The sequence below is a fragment of the Taeniopygia guttata genome, chromosome 1A, assembly GCF_048771995.1.
Source record: "Taeniopygia guttata chromosome 1A, bTaeGut7.mat, whole genome shotgun sequence".
NCBI lineage: Eukaryota > Metazoa > Chordata > Aves > Passeriformes > Estrildidae > Taeniopygia > Taeniopygia guttata.
In genome coordinates, this window is record NC_133025.1 from 37543655 (window position 1) to 37560835 (window position 17181).

General features: G+C 36.4%; 1 protein-coding gene across 19 annotated transcripts in view; it reads left to right on the forward strand.

Annotated features, from left to right (window-relative positions):
• Nucleotides 1–17181, forward strand: part of NAV3 (neuron navigator 3) — a 521462-nt gene that overhangs the window by 482287 nt on the left and 21994 nt on the right. For all 19 annotated transcript variants that reach the window (XM_072923966.1, XM_041713781.2, XM_041713789.2 and 16 more), the window contains 5 exons: nt 737–814; nt 10399–10482; nt 12149–12260; nt 13568–13689; nt 15492–15664. In XM_072923966.1, the coding sequence (XP_072780067.1) occupies nt 737–814; nt 10399–10482; nt 12149–12260; nt 13568–13689; nt 15492–15664 (569 nt within the window). The remainder of the gene's footprint in view (nt 1–736; nt 815–10398; nt 10483–12148; nt 12261–13567; nt 13690–15491; nt 15665–17181) is intronic.

A 17181-nucleotide genomic window follows, 5' to 3' on the forward strand; every position in this document is an offset into this window, starting at 1 on the left:
AAGAATAAAAGAGTCTTGAATTTATTTTCATGTCAACAAGCACATTTAAAACTACTTTTTTTTTACGTTGGCAAGCAAGTTTTTGTTTACTATATAAGATTTAAAGAGGTTGCATGTTTGAATTTCAGGGACTGTAGAAAGCATGTTTTAGAGAAAAAAAAACTAACTGATTTATCTCACCTAATTTCAAGCATCCATAAAGAAAAAATTTGTGTCTGAAGTAGCTATCAAAGCCTTCTTCATGCCAGGCACAGCTTGAGAGTACATTTTTCATGTTATGTTAGTCTAATGTAGACGTTCAACATATGTTGGTTGCATCATGTCTACAGTCAGGCACAGTGAACCTCACCCAAATGCACTCATGTTTCAAAACCTCAGGCCATATCTAGCACGGCTCTCCATGATTACACTAAGCATATGTTTGGGACTTGTGGGACTTGGTAAAAACCCATGGCATTTCCCTTGCAAAAAAGGATAATACATACAAATTTATTAAGCATTTGTCCATATGTGCTCCCTTAACTGGAATCCTGGTTCATACACTGGTTAAATGCTAGAAAACAGTTGGGGCAACACTGAGAGACAACCTTTAATAATTTGTATTTCTGGATAGTTCTGAGATTAAAATCTGAAGCTAAGGCATCGTAAACATATTGGTTGTCTCTCAAGAAAACGTGTAAAATAACCACAACAAAAACATGGGTGAAATACTGACAGCAGTCTGTTGTTTCTCTAGCAAATTCAGAAGCTACGAAGAGAGTTGGTTGCATCACAGGAGAAAGTTGCTACCCTTACTTCTCAACTTTCAGCAAATGTAAGTATTTTTGCTTGTGATGATAAGTAGTATCAGCAAATACATTATCATACTCTTACTCAACACATAGTCTTGGAGACATTTACTATTTATTTATTTAGGGATTTTTTTTCCAAGTTAATGAATTTCTATATTGTCTCAGCTTCAAGAAAAAGTACTCTTGTGGAAGTGGAAAGTAGACAGTGGAAATGGAGTTTCCACGCTTTAAATATGATAGTCTTATCCTGTTCAGTTTCACCCTTTTCTCAGAATCAATTATTAAAAAATGGCCAAAAGTAAGGAGACACAACCAAAGAAAGGCATGATTTGCATATTCTAATAGAATTCATTAGAGTTTCATTTCACAAAGGCAAACCCTGCAAAATGCAGTCATGTGTGAAGGGAAGCACAGTGTACAAGTGTATATAGGATTTATATGCTACAAAAGCAGTGCTGTTATATAACTAATTAAAACTGGGCTATTTCACAGAGAGCTTCCTGGTGTTCCTTCCAATTGACATATATTGGTAATATGAGTTATGGAACGTATTATCTGAAAATAATGCCAGATAGAGAATGTGAGCTACAATCCTTTCTGGTTGATGTGGTTTCAGGTGAAGTTACTGAACAATCTAGTATTGTTATTTTTAAATGCAGTTTAGGCTATAATTATTGTTACTACTGTGAGGGAAATCTGAGATGCAGTTAGAAGAATGTATCATTTTGCAGTTCAGAAAATCACTTTCCTGATATCTTGGGCAGCCAATGGAATGCCTTTCTTTGAAGAGTAGGTGTCCTGAATATTTAGCTGTATAAATAACTGCTGATTTTAAAGAAATTATTTCATGTTGTGAGAAAATAATCTCTAGCTCTGTGAAAGCTGCTTGTTTGTGTGTGACTTCAACATATGAAAATGTGGAAAAGCTATGCTTAGCACTTTCTTCTCTGTTCAGATGGTTGAAGAGTTCCTGTGGGTATTTGTACATCTGTAACAGTGTATGTTGCCAGACTCTTCTGAGTATTGGGAATGAACTAGTAAATCAGATGATGTGGGGCATTGTGATGTTTGTAAATTCAAAATCTGGATTCCGGGTTGGATTTTTTATTTTAGAATGTATAGCTAGAATAGCCAGAGTATCTATATTGGGTATGGGGTTCCTTTATTCGCATGTTTTAGACACTGACCTTCATCATTACCAGTTTGGGCAGTTCTTCATTTACCTATCCTGAGAGCAACAAACTAAAACCCACACTGAGAGGGTTTATAGAGGTTAGAAGAGCTCATCTCTATAAACCCAAGATATTTATAGAGGTGAGAAGAGCTAAAATAGCATGCTTTGGGTAGGTGTGTTTGCTGTTGAGTCTATTGTTCTCTGCAGGAGCACAGGATGGTGATCCCTGGCTGGGCTTGTGATGCAGCACAATCACAGACATGCCCACATCTACTCTGAGTGCCCTGGTGTTATCCAGAGGAGTTATCTTAATTCCAGCAAGCCCCTGATTTAATGAAAGATGTGTCTGCCCACAGTCAGAAGTTGGACTAGATGATCATTAAAGATCCCTCCCAAGCCAAACCCTTTCATGATTCTTTAGAATCATGACAGGTGTCATATCCAGTTAAACTAAATTGTTTGCCTTTGTGGACTTGTGCTCAGTGCCTGTTTCAGGTGATAACTCAGACCCCTGGTACCACGCCTCTCTTTACTCTGCAGGTAGAAAACCAGTTTTTCCTTCTCTCCTTCCACTGGCTCAGAACAGAAAACACCAGCATATCCTTTCTACCTGCTATGTTGAAAGGGAGAGTTGAAAGATTACTCAGTCTCCATCACTTTTCAGTCAATCCAGAAATGCTATAGTCTATAATACAGCAAAAAATGCAATAAGGTGAGGATGTCAGAGCATTCTCTGCAGCTGAGGAAATGAAGCCATTTTTTTGTTTGTTTGGACAAACTGTGTCCAATCTCTCCTCAGTCTTATTTAGAAGTCCTTCACTATACCTGTGGCCAACATGTCTATTAAATAAATGCCATATGGGATGGTTTCTAATAACATTACTTATTCTAGACAAATTGTCAAAGCCAGCTCCACACTATAATTAGATTTGATCCATAATTCAAAGATACAGAGTCAAGTTAAATATGGGTATTTTGGCTTGGTTTTCACTCAAACTAAATCAGCTGCATGGGTAGGAAATAAATTTGAGTTGATCTGTATGAATCAAACTGGACTATTGGGAATCTGTTCCTATATACTGCCTCTGGGCTTCTGAACAGCTAGCAAGAATGGTTTTCTACAGATCTAAGTGTAAAGACAACATTTTCAATAGGATGGCTAAAAGTATATGCACAGACATCTGTTTTTGCTGTCCAGAAGTACCACATTTGGTTAATTTAATTATGTTATTTTGACTGTTACACACCTTCTAATCCAACTCCATGGAGATATTTTTAAACTCTAAACCTGTAAGGAACCCTAAGGCTGATCCATTTTGCACATGTGTTTTTAAATGATCTAAGAGAAATCCTTCCTCTTGCCAAATCCTCAACATGTAGAAATTCCTTCAAAATTAAATTTTTTCAGGAGCACGAAATGTAGAGGCTTCAAAATCCCCAGGCATGGACAAAGTTATATTCACAATGAATACCATCTTTAAAGAAAAGTAGATATTACTGGATATTGGGAGTAAATATTTTTTGGCAGGATGTTCTTGTGAGATACATATTTTACAAAACCAAAACATTGAAAAGTATTTCACAATAAACCTGGTCCTGAGTTCATTCTCTGCTGTTTCTGGTACAGAACTTCTAAAGTATTAAAACTTCCACATGAATCTAAACAATATCAAAAGAGGCTGCTTAAATGTTTTAGCACTTATTCTGTCAGTCCTTCAAGCACTTTATGAGAAGAAATTCTACAAAATATCTCTTAACTATCAGAAATAAAATCCAGCTTGAAAGCAGAGAGTATATTCAACTATTTAATTGTGATAGAACCACTGAAATTTAGTCTACTTAAAAATTGAAGTCTAAGTGCCAGATATTAAGTACTTTTCATAAAAATTCTGAGTTTTTAGGAAATGATTTAACTTGGAAAACTTATGGAAACTCTAGATGGCTTTCAAGATTTCATAAACTTGTATTGCCTTAGCAGTGCGTTCCTTTCATGTATCTATTTATCATTTATTTTGTAGTCTAAGAGACATATTTCACCAGTCACTGCCTTTTGAAGGAGAAATATTCCTAATCACAAAATCTGGAATTTATTCTCAGAGAAGAAATCAAATCTCCACATGGATTATACTACTGTGACTCTCCTTTTGAGTCGTACTTTCTTGTCAGTAAGGCTGAAACTTGAACAAACATTAAGTTTGATTCAGGAAAGTTTGATCACTGCCTATCTTCTCTGTCAAGACATCCACCTCTGGCCGACAGGGAACTGTATAAACTGAGTAGCTTTCATGGTGCCTTTGCTAACCAGAAAAATGCTCAGTCCTTTCTGATGCTTTTGCCACAAATGTATTCATCTTAGCATTAGTCCTTGGTGTTAGTCCTAAGCCCCTCCTAATTTCCGTACCTTCACTGAAAGCAGGCGGCACTTAATGCCTTGCTGTGATCTGGAGTATCAGGAAAGGATACTGGTAACAGTCAGAAATCTTGCTCCCTCATAATTCATCTCGATGTGAATTTGTTTTTAGCAACAAATTCCCTTTGTAGAACTGAGCAAAAGTATTATACACAAGTGAAGAAAAAGAGCATCTTATTTAGCTCATTTCAACACTATTTGTGCCTTTCTTTGCTTCTCCACAGAGGACTGTTGGTGACATTAGCATATAAGTCATTAAAAAGTGACAGGTTGAAATTTGACCTATTTAATCAAGCCTTTGCTTGATACATTATTTTATACCCAAATCTGTGAATTTGAACTTATAGCATTTCTCAGGCATTATTGAAAACTCTGCTAAAATTTTTCTTACTTGGTTTGATTTGTTGTTCAGTTTTCGTTGGTTGGACTCAAGTGCTGTGCTTGACTTAAACAGTTTATTTCATTTGATTAACCCCAAAGGGCCAAAGTGTTTTCCTGCATATGATTAAATTCAAGCTGGGTCCAGCTGTCATTTGGATGCTTAATTTGCAGATTTTCTGAGATTCTTGCTTTACCCCTGGCATCTGTCTCAGTGTGACTGAAGGGTAAATCTCAATACTAATTCAGAAAGGGCCTGTTTTCCATGAAGATGATGTCCAGCCAGCAGACTCCATATGTGACTGACAAGGGCTCAAATTCCAGTGAGCAGCCTGACCCAGCCTGTTCAGAGAGACTTTGATCAGAGCTTTGTACTATATAAAGCTGAAGGGTGCATGCTTGCAAACAGTAGTAGAGCCAGGATGCCAGTAGAAAGCAGAGGGGCTTTGCTGGCTAATGCTCTTGTTTGGCCAGCTCTGAACTGCTATCCTACAGCCAAGCAACAAGATGCTAGCAGGCAGCAAACAGAAAAGGTCACCAGATCTACAGTTGCTGCTTGCAATCAGCCTGATCTCCTCTGGCCTTTCACACCTCCTCTCATTCAGCCCTGTCAGGTGGGAGGAACTTGATTTATTTACCTTTGTTTTATAAATGAATGCCACAGGTCAAATCCCAAAGTGTGTTGGAAGACAGATGTTTCATATGTGAATGTCATGTCTAGGATGGGCTGTAAACCTGAGAGCTGAGGTATTTGGGGCTTGTCTGGCAGGCATAGTTTTCTAAGAAAATGTTTAAAATCTGTCATTTTAGCACTGAAGTCATTCCCTAAGCATACATCTCTGACTATTTCCAATGGGCATTTCACATCTTAATAGAAGTCAAAATTGATTCATACATGAAGGATATCTACAGATTAAGAGCTGAATATCTATGTGTCTAATATGTTTGTCATGTTAATGATGGATCTATTTTGCTGCAGGCATACTTAAAGTAATGCCCAGTTACTTAACTCTAATTCCAGGATGTATTTTTCTGGTATAAATACTGCATTCAATTGTGAAGACACATTTTTACTTTAGAATGAGCATTATATAAAGCACATGTAATATTCAGGCTACTCTTTGAAGTATTGCAATGATGTGTGTATGCCATGAATGAAACTTCCAAATCTAACACAGAGATTTATTTCTAAGGTGTGAGAGACTGGCTGTATCTTAAAAAAAACAAACAAAACAATTCCTAAATATTTTTACAAGAATGAAATAATGGAAACTTTTAGGTAAATTAAATCATCCTCAGAAACTGAGGATTAGCAATCCAACCAAAATAAATTATCAAACTTTTAAGTGTAAAAAAAGTTTCTAATTAGAATTTTTAATATGTAATGAACATTATTAAAGACACAGATACTTCTTTCTCTTGTCTTTAATTGCTCTATGAACTATTCTGCATTTAACTGTTTAATGCAAAACCTGATCTCAAATGGAGCTATATATGCATATGTTTTTTGTATACTTCAACATACATATAAGTTTACTGATAATTTAGCCTTTTTTCAAACTAAGTTTTCTTATTTTGTTGTATAGTATTTCTGTAGGGAAAATCTGCTTAAGTTTTCCAGTCTGAGTTCCCTAGACAGATGAATGAATATTAGCTACCATAGAGAAAGACAGAACTGTTTATTACTCTGAATATAAAATCAATTCTTCAGTAGAAGAGTGCTGTCTTGTAATAAACATTTAAAGTAATGAACAATGCAATTAAAAAGTTTACTTCTTGAATAGTTTTTGGTCAATGGGACTTTAAATTACATTTCTTTATTATTAGCAAATCAAGATCTTATCATCTTTATTTGAAATGAGTTAGGGAAAATGCATCATCTTAATCCAATTCAATTTATGATGCAAAAAGTTTGGTATAATATTCCAAGAAGTTAATGTTCTCTGTCACTGGCTGAATTTTAGTAAGAGCCCTTTTGACATGGCTGCCTTTCTCTAAAGGCTATCAGAAAATAATAGTTTCAGTGACCTTTGATGACATGTTTAATGCTGCTTTTTAGTACTTAATTTTTCCTATAAGTTCTTTGTTTTCTATTCATGTACAATAGGATGAAGTTGTAGCTATGGAATAGGAAAATACTTTACACAAGTATGCATAGTTTGGTACCAAAGTACTGTGGTTATTACAGTCTAATTGCTAGAAAAGGACAGAAGCAATGCATAATTAAACAAATTATTCCTCTTTCAAGCCCTCAGTCCCCACTGTAATTCTCAGAGTAAAACAGAACCATGGGCCATCAGCCAAGGCATAGATTTTTTTATGAGGCAGGGAACAGTGAGCTCCATTAGTTTCCTGTTAAACAAAAGTAATGAAAAGACTCTGATAGTGTTCTGGGTGGTCTGTGGTCATCATCTTTGGAAATAAAACACCATAGATTGATCTGGATATTTTTAACATATAGCTAAGTAGTAAAGTTAAAAGTAAGTTTAAAAAACAGTTATTTTTATTTTCTCAGAGGAATGGAGTAGTAAAAACAACGAAAAGCTGTAGTATTGTGTCATGGTTTGATGCTGGCACAATTACAGCGCACCATGAAAATGCAAGCTATCAACTGAATGCTGTGAAATGCGATCGAGAACAGAGCAATGCAGGCCAAACTTAATAACAAAGGAAAAACTTTATTACACTACTTACTATTACTACTATAAAAGAAAAAAGAAAGAAAAAAAAAAAACCACACAAAATTCAAAATGAAAACCTTCCAAAACATTCTTCCTCCCACCACCCAACTCTAACAAACCACAGCGACACCCATTGGGATCCTTAATCAAGTCTTCACCCTTCAATATAATCAATACTGAGTCCATCGGGGGAGAGAGGAGTCCCCCCTTGCACCACAGACCCCCAAGAAACACAGCTGCCACCTCTTGTCACCAAGTCACCAAGTCACACATGGCACTGCCCAGACACACCGGTCAGTGTGACACTCTCCTCTCCATGTCAACAGTGCTCTCACCAACGTGCATGGACAGAGACTGCTTATAGGTCCCCTTTAAGGATGCTTTGCCAAGGACCAACAGGAACAACAGTCCAGTGTCTCGTTTTGGGACTACAGTCCCCCCCCCCATTTTCCCCTGGGGCCGAGGGTCCAAGAACAGAGATCGTCTTATCTTCTTCTCTGAAGATGGAGGGCATCATCACACCCTCCTCAGCTTTCTCTGTTCATTCCTGAACTGGTAGTTGCTGAAGGAGGTCTCTTGGCTCACCATTGCATCCCCCTAAAATGCAGTCCCTCTTGAAAGAAAGAGTGGTTCGGTCTATGGTTAACAAGAGTCCAGCCAAAAGCCACTCCATCATCTCCCCCCAACCTTCTTCTCAAAACATCTGAGGTCCCAGGCTGTCTCTCTTTCCTTCAAATTGAGGAGGAGTAATATTTCACAAAGCCTTCATTTCACAGGAAAGGGTTAAAATTCCCGGACTCCCTGGACCTCAGCCCAGGACTCCGTCTCCCGTCTCCCACACTGGGCATCTTTCCACCCACCTCATCCTTCTCCTCTGCCAGCAAACTCCCAGGTGTCTGCAGGCTCTCTGTCTCTTTTCCCTCTAGGCTGGGGTGGGGGGGGGAACAAAGACATCTCAGATGTTCTCCACCCTTCCGTCCGCAGGAGCTGGCCCAGCTCAGTTCCGATCCTTCACTCCCTGGCCTACCTCTCCAGGCCACATGGCTCCCCTCCCCCACCGAGCCCAGGCTGGGCGGGGGAGGTCTGCACCTTCCAATGACCGGAACCAGAGAGAGCGCGTTCTCCTGGGAATTCCGCTTTTAACCCCTCTGTGCTCTCAGAGGCGTGTCCACCTTCAATTGGTCACCCCAAGTGTCAGTATCCAAACCTGACTCCTGACTGGATTGACCTCTTCCTTCCAAGAAAATTCTTTTCCTGTGTCAAACCACGACATATTGATTGACAGGCTGCCAGGTTCATTTTATCAAAGATTATAACTTCAAGAATGTAGCCTAAGTTATAGATGTTGAAATAGGAATATATACAATTACTAATTAATCTTTAAGAGATGGCATATTTGTCTAGTCTCATGTTTATCTGGAGTTAGTCCTTGTGGTATGTGTCCTTTACCACAAAAGTTATCCCAAAGATATCCCTGCAGATGCAGAAAGCAGGTCGATTGACCACTACACTTGTAAGTAATTCAGTGCATCTAAGCACACTAATAGTGTAGTTTACAAGGAGTAAACTTTTAGTAAGTTTAATAAGAATAAAATAAAATGCTTTCAAGATACCTAAATATTTATAGCAATCCAAAATTATGTACAAAACAAAAAATCACTCATCAGTATAACAGCTCTGAAGCAGAGATGCTGAAGTAGCCCACTCTTATATATATGGTAATCTTCTATTTGAGAGGTAATATACAGAGCAAGGTGGCAAGAAGCTCTTTTTCCTCTCCTAAAATACAGAACAAAATCCTTTTTGGACCATGTCTTTTCTTGATTATACCTCATATTCAGTACAACCACATAAATTCAAACTATTTCAACTATGCTTGTAAAAGCATGCAGATCTGCAACTGAAAAATTTGCCAGCCTCTGTGTATGCCTGAACTGCTATAATAAAAACTAAATTTCCTCACTTAGGAAGCTCAGTTAATCCATTTGTGCATATAAATATGGTGGGCTGGAGTTATGTTTCCAAGTGCCAATGTTTGGAGACTTTGTCTATTACCACTTTTGAGAAATGAGAAAATAAGCATTTCCTTATGCTTTTACTTTTTAATGTTGGGAGAGAAATGGATGGAATTATATGAACTTCCTTAAAAATTAAATTGTTACTTTCCCTTGGCTGTTCAAGCTGGCTTAGCATATTGGGATTTTTATGACCACTTGCTCTTCTTTGCCATACAAAGCTCAATGCCAGTTAGATCTGATGAAGTATCATTTATATAAATTTAGCTTGCATAGTTTGGGATGATGGTTGTTAAAAAAAAAAAAAGAAAAAGAAGGTTTATTTTTTAAAACTATTTTGGTCTTTTTCAACTTTATTGCTTCTTATACTGAGAAGTAAGATTTCCAGTTTTCAGGATTTTATTTTATATATATATTTGCACATATTATAAATATTATATTTATATTCTACAAAATATATTTTATACACACACAGACATATATGATCAGTATAATAATAATAGACTAAGCAATGACATTTATAAGACTAACCGTGATATTTTTTGTTTGAGGCTTGGAATTTTTCTGAAGTGTTTTATTTCTGAAGTTAATATTTGCTTTTCAAGATAAAGTGTTTGAATTCCTGTTTTGAAGTGTCCAGAATTGAAAATAATTGCTCCTGGACTTTTCTTTGGGAGAAGACTACTTTTGGCTAATATATCAGTAAACTTAAAGCCAGACATTAAATCCATAATTCATTTCCAGGCAGAGATACCTGAGCTAATCTCACTGGGGGCTAAAGATGCCTTAGGAGCACTGGGTTCATTTGGCTGATTCATCTATCCAACTTACCTCCGTCTGAGTTTGAACTAATATTAAAGAGTTGGAGAAAATGTGCTTGAAGGAAAAACATACTTCTCAAAATCAAATAGATCTGGGAAAATTGCCATATCTTGTTTTTCTTTCATAGGCTCATCTAGTAGCAGCTTTTGAAAAAAGCTTGGGAAATATGACAGGCCGATTGCAAAGTCTAACAATGACAGCTGAACAAAAGGTAGGTTTATCAAAGCAGATGCTTTACTGTAGAAAACAGTCAGAAAATTACGTTAGAGTTTTGTTTAAAAAATACTGAAAGGAAAAAGGGACATCTGTGACAATAAGACAGATTTTTCTTTAATGGTTGCTGCAGTTAAATTTTCATGAATGTCCAGCAGCATCTGGAATGTTATACAGCATCAGATTTACACAGATAGTGTAATAAAATCATTTGTAGATAAAATCTTTCATTTCCAGAATTCAGTTAAAATATGTGACTTCAGGTTTACTCCATACTGAAAGATCCTGTAACAAAAACTTAGCATAAGCTGCTGCAGTGCTTCATTCTGGCCTCCCAGCACCACCAGAACAATAGAATTTCAGGAAACAAGGAAGTTTAAGTAGAGAAAAATAGCTTAATTGAGAAAGTTAATGAAGGTTAGGCATCCTATCCATAAGTAAACAGTTTGGGTTTTCACTTTTTCACTGTGCTGTTTTGACTAATGAGGGGAAAAAATACTCTAAACATGATACAAAGAAATTTAATGAGTCCTTTTACCAAGCTCAGGATTAAGAGCTGCTTAGCACCTTGCAGGATTGAACTTCTGCAACTTTCTACCCATATGAATTTTGAACAATGTCCTATTAATGGAAAGGCCTCCTTGACCCAAAATGTGAAAGAAACTGTTTATCTGTGAGCTGCTAGTCACCACTGGAGTCTGTATTTGTCTACAAAAATAACATTTCAAAGTCTGGTTGAGCGCCAACAGATGAAATGTGGCAAGACTCACTGTGAACTGGATAGAAAATATTTGTATTGTTTGCTTTTGTTTCATCTTATGGGGAGGAAAAAAAAAGAGCACAGTCACAATGGAATTTTCTTAAAACCAAAACTTTTAACTATTTTACAAAGTATAATTCCATCAGAATGTTTTCTTTCCAAAAGTGAAAGCAGTGACATTGGAACAGATCATCTCCAAGTTTCTTTGCCAAAAGATTTGGAACTTACTCTTTTCCTTCTCTTCTTTTCTCTATTATTGAGTTTAAATTCCTTTAATCCTAATTATATAGGGTTAAACAACCCTAATCATGTAGGAAGGAGACTGGAAGGACACGGAATAATAAATAAAATATTGCTTATAAAAGCAATAATAAAATATATTTTTTAATAAAAATCAGCTGTGCTTTCTAATACAGAACTTCCTGCACTCAAGTGGAGTAATTTTACTTCAACTTGCAGGACAATTTCTATTGAACAGGGGCTTTTTAATTAAATTAGTATTTAACAAATTAAATATTTTTAATTCATCCATTAAACAGTAGCTTCACATATTAAAGGATGTACTTCAAATGGTTTCATTGTCTTTTGCAATAAAGTCATTGAGCTTTTCTTAATTTTATATTGAATAGTCAACTGAGACCCTTTTTAGATTACTCCTTATTAAAAATGCTTTCTTCTTAAAAATAGCATGGTTGCTTTATATAGAGTAAATGTAAAATACGTTAGTTAACTTCAATATCTTTGGAGAAAAAGTATGCATTCTTTTTATTGTTGCCCTTACATTCACCCAAACAGTCCCATGATCTTTAATTTTTGAACACTCTTCTCTTGCAATTTTTTCTTTTAGTTTAGGCAAACATTGTTCTTTTGTCATTATTTTGATCTCTCTTTGCTCTTCCCACAGGAATCTGAGCTTATAGAGCTAAGGGAAACCATTGAAATGCTGAAAGCCCAGAATTCTGCTGCACAAGCTGCTATTCAAGGAGCCTTGAATGGCCCCGATCATACCCACAAAGGTATGGGTTTGTCATTATCAAAATAAATGCAGAAGTTTTCCCCAGGGAAGAAAGAAAAAAAAAAGAAAAAAAAAAAAGTCACTACTTTTCTGTTGTTTGGGAATCTGTTGCAAGGCAAAGCACATTCTGAAGTGAATGGTAGGCATACTTGTGGTATTTCCAGAGCTGGAAACCTTGCACGAGTTTCCTGTCTGCCAAAGTTCCTGGGTTCCTGGAGCTTTATCTTCCTAAAGCTGAGTGGCCAGGAATTGATTAGAAAGTTTGAGAGATTGATTGAGAGTTAACCATGTCCCTGCAATTGACTAAGGAAGTTCCCAGACACAAGGGAAGTCTTATGGTATAATATGGTTATAGCTTGAGAATCCAGTCAAAATTGTAGCTTTGTAAACTGGTGTTTTTTAAGAGGCACACTGACAACAGCTCAGCTCCTTCATGAAGTGCTAAATCAGTGCAGGAAAGCAGATGTCAGATTCCAGATGTCAAATTAATTTGTCATTGCAGTTAGGCTGATACTGCATGATAAATATGTACTTCAAAAGTGCCTGCTGATAAGCAACAGCAAAGGAATTACTTGAAAAAAATAATTGTGGTATTCGTTTTTGAGATTGTTATTGATCTTCCATTAGAGAGGTCATTATTTAGGTTTTTGCCTTAAGGTCATTTCACTGCATGACTTGAGTGTAGCAAAGTGAATTTCTAGGAAGTAGAAAATAATCTAAAAAGTAATTTCCCTTGGTATTAGTGGGCATGTTCTGCAAGAATAATTTCCAGTGATTAAGATATAGTTACCAGAGAATTTTAAGAAATTGAAACTCAGATGCTGCACCAGCCATTTTTAATATTCTCCACTTCCTGGTTATTTTGTGTCATTCATTTTTAATGAACTCCTGCCTGTTTCTTTCCATCATGATATATTAGAAGGTAGAATCTGAACACTGATTAGGGCTGCTACAAGTTGACTAGAATCTACACTCCTCAGGACTGTAGTACACGTGGCACTGAAATGTCAAATAATCCATGTGCTCAGTTATGAGGATACACATGCATAGATGGCTGTGAAGAGTCATTGCCTTCAGGGCAAGAACAGCTTAGTTTGGAGAAGCCCCTAAGTATTGGATTAATTGTATGCTTCCCCCTCAGTCCCTATGTGGCTTCTCACAGGCTTCAATAGATTGAATCTGAGCCACTGCAAGCATCAGTGCGATTTATGTTCATTTAGACTGCCTTTGAGGAGTCAGATGCTACATAAATATAAGAATTATTATCGTAATATTGAAACAGATTTCACAGTAACTTCTTTTCTTTAGATTTACGTATAAGGCGGCAACATTCTTCAGAAAGTGTTTCCAGTATCAACAGCGCTACAAGTCATTCCAGTATTGGCAGCGGTAATGATGCTGATTCCAAAAAAAAGAAAAAGAAAAACTGGGTGAGTACTCATCAGGTTTAAGCCTCTCTTTCAGCTAATGTGTCATTTCCTAGTGTCTGAGTAACATAATGGTCCATTTCATCTATAATGTTTTTGTGGGGCCAGATGGATATCAAGAAATTAATGTGTATCCATACTGTGACACTACCAACAAACTAAAAATTATTGAATATCAGCAGGGTTTTATTTGCATCAGTCAGAGTAATTAAAACAAACAAAACTACAAGCAACAATTACAACAACAAAACAACAACATAAATTTAAAATAGCTGTTATGACCAAAACCACCTCTGGACCACATTGAAACCCGGTTTGATTTTTCTTCAGTTGGACTTCGGTTCAAAAGCTTAACTCAAATATATTACCCAGCTATGGAGGGAGTTGAAATCAGTTAAGAGTTCTCACTTAAAAATACTATGGTGTCTAAAGAAATTAACATGTTGCTCAACCGGAACATGCAAATACCACATACTGTTAAAGATTTAATTAAATTCTTTCAGTAAAGAATCAGAAAATATGCTACTATTGTTTTAAAAATATTCTCTGCATAAACATTTGTTTTAAAATACTGATGAGCCTTCATTCCCTTGATTTGTAATTCCACACTCTTTCATGTTTCTGCAAGGTGAACTCTAGAGGAAGTGAGGTGAATATAAACCATGGCAAAGTTGGCATGCATCTATAAAAAAACCCTATCTTGGCATGATTGCTATTTATTTTGGCAGTAGGCTTTTATACCTTCTAAAACCAGATTATCCTGTACTTCTTCTCATTTTGTCTTCATTAATTTTAAAAGTTTAGGCTATAGAAAGGGGGAGTGTAGCCAAAATCCATTTCTTTCTCTTCAGATATCATAACCTGGAAAGGACTTAAATATTATTTCTCATTAAGATCAGTGGTCACACTCCCCACTCTCCAGTTATACCATGAGAACAATCTGTTTGAAGTCCTCAGTTTTTCATGGAAGAACCAGCTGGTCCGTTGTGTTCTGGACAGTTTTGATCACAAGAACTCTCTGAAAATAAAATTAAAACCTATATTTTCCCTAAGATGAGCAAATTCTGTATTTAGACAAAGGTATGAACAAATGAGGTAGTTAATTTTAACTGCAGACAAAACTGTTGTCATCTTGACTTCTGAAATAAATGGCTCTTTGGCTATTCTGTCCCTTTTCAATACTGGATACAAGCTTCTAGAGGGAAAAGGCAATGCTTGTACATTCAGAGATCTTATCACTAAAGGAAACTGCAACAAACAGTATATACCTTTCAGCTAACATTCTTCTCAATAGTACAAGACAAACCTTATGTTCCCACTTAGATCCTCTTGATTGTGATCCAAATCATAGCACTTTTATAGTTTGACCATTCAAAGTTTTAATGGGGAAAATAAATTGGCAAACCCTGTAAATTGGACTTGTCTTTTGATTTCAGCATTTAGTTCTGCCTATACCTAGATGCAAAGTGGTTATTTAAAGCCACCCTTTGAAGGGAATGCCATGGGAATGGGATTCCACTGGAGCTTAATGGCTTTAAATGAGCACCCCTCCCCAGCAGCTCTACCACTCAGTCCTGCACTTTTTCCATAGCATTACTTCTGCACTGCGCTGGATTAATAAAGTCAAAACAAAGCACTGTGTCATGTTTATAGAGATACTGTGTTGCATATGTTAATACCTTGCTTCTGCATACTGACCTCAGGCAGTGGCTAGGATGGCATCTGCAAACTAACTCTTCAAAACATGAGCTGTACACGAGGTGCTGTGATGAGGAAAATAATCTTGCTCTGTATTTGTTTTCCAGCTAAGAAGCTCTTTCAAACAGGCCTTTGGAAAGAAAAAGTCCACCAAACCTCCTTCCTCACATTCAGACATAGAAGAGCTGACAGATTCCTCCCTTCCTTCCTCACCTAAATTACCGCACAGCTCAGGAGAATGTGCAACAACATCGATGAAACCATCCCAGTCAGCATCTGCGTAAGTGTCTCTCTTGGCAAATGGCATGAACTGGGAAGCAGACCTCCTCCAGCATGGCCATTTGCTGTTCAGAAACCATTGTCAACAGCTGTGATCTTTTAATCCTGAGCTCATCCATTTGCCAGATTTCTCGTGAGCTTCACCCTTTACACACTGGTTCTGCAGCAACTCTTTATTCAGTCATAATCTTCATCCTTTCACAGACTTTACCCAAAATCACCTAGTTTCCAAAAATCACCGAACTTCCAAAAGCTTATTTTGTACTCTCCCTACACCATTGGTAATTTTATCGTATCCACTTAGCAAAGGCCAAATGCTAGCGTTTCCTTGTTTCCTTTTTTCATGACATTCTAAAAATAGAAAATTCTAAAATACATTTTTTAAATTTTTGCAGTATACTCATTTCTCCTGTTTTTACTTTATCTACTTTGTAGCTACTGATGTATATATTTTTTAATCTATTTCCCCTCTTTTATCAGCTTGAATTTTTTGTGGGATTTTACTATTATATTTTATTCAAATCACCACCCTGAAGGTTTCAGGTCTGAGTCAACAGCTGTCCAATTTCTTCAGTATATTTTGAATATCTGATATGTTCTTATAGAATTCCCAGCTCTTTCTTATTCATATTCATCTGCTTTTTTTTTTTTTCATTCTGCTAAACTCATAACTCTTTCTAAGATGGGGAAATCAACCTCTTTGAACCAAAAAATGCCTACTACTGATGCTACCTTTACTTTCCTTCTTCTAATTGAGAATAATCAGGTCACGATTACTTTTTCTTAAGGCACTCAAGGAATTCTAGTCTCATGACTGTTTTATTAGATAATAAATGGAATATGCATGGAAGTAAAATTTCATTTTTTATTTGCTGGGCATAGGCAGGTATGGACACATCAGAGAAAGAGTTCTAACGTATTAGTCGGGGAAAAAAAATCCTAGTGTATGACTTTCTTTATCTTTAATTGCATTTAAAATATTTGTCCATGTTTTGAATGACATTCATAATTTTTCTTCTTCTATTTGACATGTATTTTATTTGCCATGAACTTCATCTTCCCTTTGCTTACGATTTCTTCATATATTTTCCTGATGGAGTCCCATGTTCTAAACCATTACCTTTACTTTCTTCCAATTGCATCTGTCTAATACATGTGTGTGCAGGTCATCTCTATTCTGGGCATCAAAGAAAAGGCAAAACGGTCGTGTGGTCTACAAGCATAGATCCCGGTAAAACTGAGTGTGGGGCATGGAGTTGTATACCCAACTGCTGACCTGAAGAGTGCTGCATCTTCTTTCCCAAAATGCATTTGCATGCCTTCTGGCAATTAAGTGCTGACCTTTGTTTCTTTTTTTTTTTTTCTTTTTTTTTTTTAATTTAGCAGTAATAATCACGATAATAATACTTGCTTTCATAAAATACTTCTCATATTGAAATTTTTTCTGAAAATATTAACTATTTATAGTCACAGTAATAAAGAGTAAATAACATTTACTGAATTGACTGGAAATACTGC